This window comes from Synchiropus splendidus, chromosome 5 (assembly GCF_027744825.2).
Source record: "Synchiropus splendidus isolate RoL2022-P1 chromosome 5, RoL_Sspl_1.0, whole genome shotgun sequence".
Taxonomy (NCBI): Eukaryota; Metazoa; Chordata; class Actinopteri; order Syngnathiformes; family Callionymidae; genus Synchiropus; species Synchiropus splendidus.
The window spans coordinates 22,786,961-22,792,960 of NC_071338.1; the positions used below are offsets into that span (position 1 = coordinate 22,786,961).

Consider the following 6,000-nt stretch of genomic DNA (forward strand, 5'->3'; position numbering starts at 1 on the left):
GTGACTATTGATTCAAGCTACATTTAGTTGGTCGTTGTCATGCATGTTTCAAGTCGTTTTGGGCGCATGAGAAGCGGCAGTTGAGCTCGAGAAGCATGACACCATCCAATTATCTTGATGGGATGGATGTTTTTCTGGCTCCAAATGTGAGGTCAGGCTGGTGGGCCAACAAGACAGCCCACTTATAGGAAAAGGACGGAGCATGTCCGTCATAGTTGCTGAGGCGCTTCGCCTTATCCATTGCACTGAGATCCGCACATCATTGTGTAGCATGCCGCATCATGCATCGATGGGAGGCTGTTTTCTCAAAACACTGCAACTATTTCCATAAGTCCGAAAAGTGAGACCGAAGTGGCTGCATTAGGCTTTCAACAGAAGCACATGTTCAGCATGTCCGAAACATGGAGGTTGCGGCAAGGCTTAAGCCAGGGGATGGCGCTGCTTTGGCTCTGCATAATCAATAGTGTCACTTGGTTTATGACCTTAGTCATGCACTTTAGCTGCTGTGCTTACTTGAAAGTGCCATATATATCAAATTGAAGTAGCAGTGAGAGGTCATAATCGTCACCCCCCATGCAGGGGTCCATTCCACATACGCTACATTTGGAACGTCCGGCGGAAAGGGAACCATTTTACTCTGTTGAAAAGCCAATTTGTCAACAAGCATAGCACGAAGTGGACTTTGGCCTCAACGTTAGAAGCAGATAGTCTGTGTTTGACGCCTGGGGGGGTGATAATGAGTTGTCTCATTGGAATCAAATGTCTCCCCTCCTGGAACAGTTTGGACAGCTGTGTACTATATATATACAGTATATATAGCAAGTGACATGAAATTACATTTCAAGGGCAAAACCTTGAGGAGGGCCACCCCCTGGCTTCACCTTCCTTTTTAGTCATTCCTAACCTATCTACGGCATCAGCGGAAACGTGAGTCAAAGCTGACTTCTGTCTCATCCTAGGAAGCAAATGCTCGCATGAGGATTCTCGGTATTTGTTTAAGTTTTAACAGTGATGAAGCATTAGACAATACAACTAGGCATTCTTGGGAAGGATGCTGGTATTTCAGAGATAAGAAGAGGGGATTAGTTTGGATTCATACAAAGTTATGGAGAAAACTCGCAGCGTAGGATTCCCTGATGCCGAGAGGTGAAGCGTAATGAAGAGTAAATACATTGTTTCTGTGCTTAAGTGCAAGTTTTAAGTGTCTCTACTTTACTTTTTTGCCGGTAATTAGTACTTTCACTCCAGTCCATATGATGACAATCATCTGCACATTTGTTCCACAACATTTCTCTACAGCAGGCTCCTGGTTCTGCTCCACTGACTCTATACTTTCACGGTGACAACTTAGTCAAGCAGTGCAATTCCTTCAATCAGGAAACAGGTGGTGTCAAACTGAGTCGTGTTAAAACTAAAGAAGTGAGTGGTTCTTGATGTAATTCCCTGTGGAGCGGTGAGAGTTTCACAAATGCAGACCTTCATATACACAAAATTACTTTCATACTTCAGTACTTTTTAACTTTTAGAAAGGATAATCGCTCCAGGAGCAGTTGTACTTTTGTCCTGTAGGATTGTTTTCCGCCTTGCCGATGGGTTTGTTGCCTCTGCTAGTCACACGGCAACAGATAAGCTATCCTGTCAATGCATCTTTGAAAACACATTTTTTTTGCTTGAACTACACACTTGGTTTGTGTGCTCTCGGGTTCACTCAGCATCAATAATTGAACACAAATCAGCATTGAGAAAGCTCCACTTATTTACTGACAACAACCAGTCCGGCACTCGAGTCATGACAATATGAAACAGTTTGTATCGAACGTTTTTCATTTGTCTGTTCAGACCTATTCATATCAGACAAGTTTAATGAATTGCAATGATGTTTTTGACTTGACTTGGAAATCAACCAGAGACCAACTATAGCGCATATTTATTTCAGGCTGTTGTCGATTTCACAAAGCATCATTTTCTACTGATCGCAAACACAACACAAAAGTCGGCTTGGATTACAGAAAGACGTGGCTTTTATGAGTCAACTGGATCACAGTTCTGGTGGTTGAACCAAAGACTTCCTCATGATTCACTCACTCAGCGCTTGCATGGGGAAAACGATTTAATTAATAGATTACAGCTGCTGAAAATACACCTTGTGCGTCATCATCCGAGGAAATGCACTGTATATTTAAACTTCAGTGTCACCAAATTCCCAGCACTATGTCGAAGAGTCTTCACTCTTTATTTGGTTAAAGTGGAATAACATGATGTGCGTGCTCCTGAGTGTATTCCACATTGCTGGAGTTCAGCATCGAACCCTTGGAGAGAAAGCTGGAGGAAAACGTTGTGAAGAAGCTGCACAGATAATGTGACTGTGAGGTTTCGGTTATGCAACACATGTTTATTGAGTCAGTTAACTAAATGCCCTTGTTTCTTCCTGCATTTTTAAGCAGTTTGATCTTCACACGAGCTCACAATCATGTGCCTCATTTTATGCTGCAGCACCATACTGTATACAATTAAATAGGTTTGGCTCAGTCCAAAAGACCGCGGAGAGAAAATACTCCACGAGTTAATGAAAAGCTAAGTTCATTTGACATCCAAAACCGGTTGTCTACTTGACCATATTCAGAACCAATTTCTCCCACACCTGAGGTTCTTTCAAAATAGGATAATGTCCGGAGGGAAAAGGGCATCTTCAACCCATGAAAAAATTGCATTCTTACCGTGATTGGATTTGGAGCTGTGGACTGGAGTGTAGTGATTCTTGGATGAGGTTCTGACCGGCGTGTTGTCTTTGGGTGAGCCATTCATGGCTGCAAAATTCTCGCAGTCGTACTGGGATATTGGGATGGGCCCCTGCTGCCTTAAGATATCAGCCAGGGCCCTGCAGACCAAAGAAAAAAAAAAAAAAAGATACATTTCCATAGTGGCCGATAAAGTGATCTGAAGCGACAACAAGTCTGTTCTGCGCGTGTCCAATGGATGCTAATTGTTAAGACAGTGTCATGCCATTCTGTCTGATTCACTGCTGCTCTGCTTCTTCCTTTTTTTCAGGAATGTTCACTTGCAGAACGAACAACATTGGCGGTGTGAGTATCTCTTCTAATTAGGTTGATTTGAATGTTTTTCAGACCGCACCAGGTGCATATGGAAGCCTTCCACTCTCGAGGGAGAAGCCAGGGAGAAGCATTCATGATGAAAGAAAGTTCAAAACCCATTTTTTTCTCTGGTATTTCGAAGAAGAAATCATATCGCTTTTGCAACGTGAGCAGCTTTTGTGCAGCAAATGTATCAGCAGAATAGCCTTTTGCCTTCGAATGAATATTTCAACTCGCCCTGTCTGGCTGTTGCTTATTGAAAGTGCATCGGTGCGTGCATGTCACACGACCTTGATACATCCCAACATTAACACCATCCATTATTCACAGTCTTAAGATTGCTCAAGTGTTGAATAATGCATTTGTAAACTATTCAATCATGAGGAAATAATGTGTGTCAGCGTTTGTTCATCCTGCTGGACACTCGGGGGCCATAACACTCATGCGGTGGAGGGGGGGTGGAGATGAAATATGCCGAGTCCCGTCAACAGCCATGAGCTGATGTTTGATGATCTTGTTGGGGTTTGGGATTTGACAAGCTCCTCCGCCCGCTGTGTGAATGCTTCTACTGAGGATGTAACTTCTGGAGCATTTGTCATTCCCTCACTTGCTAATTAATTCAGGTTCAATTTGGATTTGCCGCTAATGAAATCTGACCTCGAGCTGCTCGCCAGTGGTTTATTAAGTCGCATAGCTGTATTTTTTTAAATTAAAAAGTCTAGCACAGAGAAGCATTGCACTTTAAAAGGTTGTTGACACTTGAGTTGCGCACTTTATGACATAGAAGTAAAGTATATGTTGATGTTAAGTCAGGATTCTCCCTCACTGTTCCACCCATCTCCGTCTGTCTCATGCTGCCACCACAAAACAAGGTCAACTCAATGTGAAGTTCTCTCATTTTTCATTGACAAAGACGTGTTTTTAGATGGAATGAAGTGAGTGAATGAGTGTTGCCATTTGATTTGGAGCTGAGCCTGATCTCATTCAGGTGTAGCAGATTATCTACTTTGGATAGAATTCAGGTTTCATTTGGATTAATTTAGAACTCGCGTCTAACAGCTACTTAGCTGTGGATTAGTCAGTCAAATTCAAACATAGACTTGCATTTGCCACATTAGTTCGTTTCTCATTATGTCATGTGACAGACTGGCTCATGACGTCAAACAGAAAACACAGGTCGCGTTTCATTGTGTAACGTTTATATCGTGCTGCATTCAAGAAAACCATTGTATTAAACGGTCTTGATCAAGTCTATTTTATTCAGGTTGTTTGGATCGTGGATGCCGTTCAAATCCATATGTCTATTGTTATTTTAAGGCGCGCTGTTTTAATATTTAAAGTTGTGAGTGACGAGTCAAATGTCCCCTTATAACAAAGTTGACACGAAGCAGATGCGATCTTACCTGTGAATATTCATTTCCTGTGGAGGTTCCGTGGCTTTGTCGTACGCAACTTTGACGGACACTCCCAGCACGATGATAAAGGCTATGATCCCACAGGTGATGTAGACCGCGGTGTTGGTCTGGTCCATGTACGACTCGAACGGCTCACCGGTCGGTATCGGGGACGGCGTCGCCGTCTGCACCCACACCGGAGTCTGGTAATTTTTGCAGGCTTTCTGGTCCAGTCTGTCCTTCTTATACTCGCAGCAGAACCGCAGGTAGCAGGTCCCGCAGCAGTATCGATGGTCGGTGTTGTTGCACTCGAACATCTTGTCATACTGCCCGCTGACGTCGTAGTAGCCCAGGCAGGTGTCATGGGTGCTGACCGGAGCCGGAGCGGGCGTCTTCTGCGGAACCACCGTGGGCACCGGGGTGGTCCTGGCAGGCTTCTTGGTCGGCTGTTTGGGCTTCTTCGGGGCGGCACCGAGCACGCTGAGAGGGTCCAGATAAACCAGCAGCAGCAGCAGGTTTGCGATCCACATGGTCGTTTGTCGATCTTCTGGTTCTGAGATGCTCTTCAACTCTGGTTCCGAATGGAAGTTTGTGTGGTCACTGACATGTCTACAGCTGGTGCTGTGCTCTGGCCGAACTAAACCCAGATGAAGCGCTTCGAAGGTCGGCGGTGGTGGAGCACCATCTTGACAGCGGAGGGTGCGAGGAGGGAACCCCGGACTGAGAGCTCTGAGGGCGGCGCGCGGGAGCCGCTGCGAGTCGCTGTCCGTGGTGCTGAACCCAGATCACCTCTGAACTGGAGATGCAAATGAACCACAACTAAAAATCATCTCAGGGCACATAGCGCACCACACCACTCGTGAATAATGTCAGCAAAGCGGGGCATTTTCTCTGAAATAAACTCTTTAAAAGCTCAAGTCTAAACATCAACACCTCCTCTCCGTCTGCTCGCAGCAACGGCTCTACTGAAGTTGACTGCAGTCTGCGTTCCTTAATATATTGAAGGGGTGTGGAAGTCAGCCTACCTCTGTGAGGATTCCCGCAGGGAAGTCTTTCTCAGTCTGACTCAGTGAAAGTGAGGGGACGTTCAGAGCTCTGGACCAGAGCCCCCTCCACTCTCTCTCCCTCTCTCTCTTCTCATCTCGCTTGCTCTTCTTACATCACTCCTGCTGGCGTCAGAACTCTGTCAAGAATTGGCAAACAGCAACCTCCTTGCTCGTTTTCCTCCCTAAACTAAGCGTGTTGCTTGTATTTATAATTCTTTCAAATAAAATCCCGTATACATATCTGGCTTTGTCGTCAAATTCTTGCACAGTCGTCCAGCCCAGGCTGGAAACACGCCTTGCTGTCAGGATGAAAGCAAAATTAGCTCCAGTTATTAGAGATTACATGGAGTAGAACAATTTCAGGCACCTGCAAGACTGTGAGTGGCAGAGAAAACAAAGCACATTTAATGAGCTGGAAAAGTGTCAAAATGTATCTGAAATCGTTTTACTCTCTGCGTGACTATCCCG

At 44.9% G+C, this 6,000-nt stretch overlaps 1 protein-coding gene across 11 annotated transcripts in view; it reads right to left on the reverse strand.

Annotated features, from left to right (window-relative positions):
* The window catches only part of LOC128758466 (protein shisa-6), an 81,043-nt gene extending 75,471 nt beyond the window's left edge, over nucleotides 1-5,572 (reverse strand). For all 11 annotated transcript variants that reach the window (XM_053864420.1, XM_053864419.1, XM_053864415.1 and 8 more), the window contains exons 1-3: nucleotides 5,512-5,572; nucleotides 4,496-5,282; nucleotides 2,718-2,878 (exon numbers count right to left, since the gene is read on the reverse strand). In XM_053864420.1, coding sequence (XP_053720395.1) covers nucleotides 2,718-2,878; nucleotides 4,496-5,016 — 682 coding nt within the window. In that variant the 5' untranslated portion in view covers nucleotides 5,017-5,282; nucleotides 5,512-5,572. The remainder of the gene's footprint in view (nucleotides 1-2,717; nucleotides 2,879-4,495; nucleotides 5,283-5,511) is intronic.
* Nucleotides 5,573-6,000: the final 428 nt, after the last annotated feature.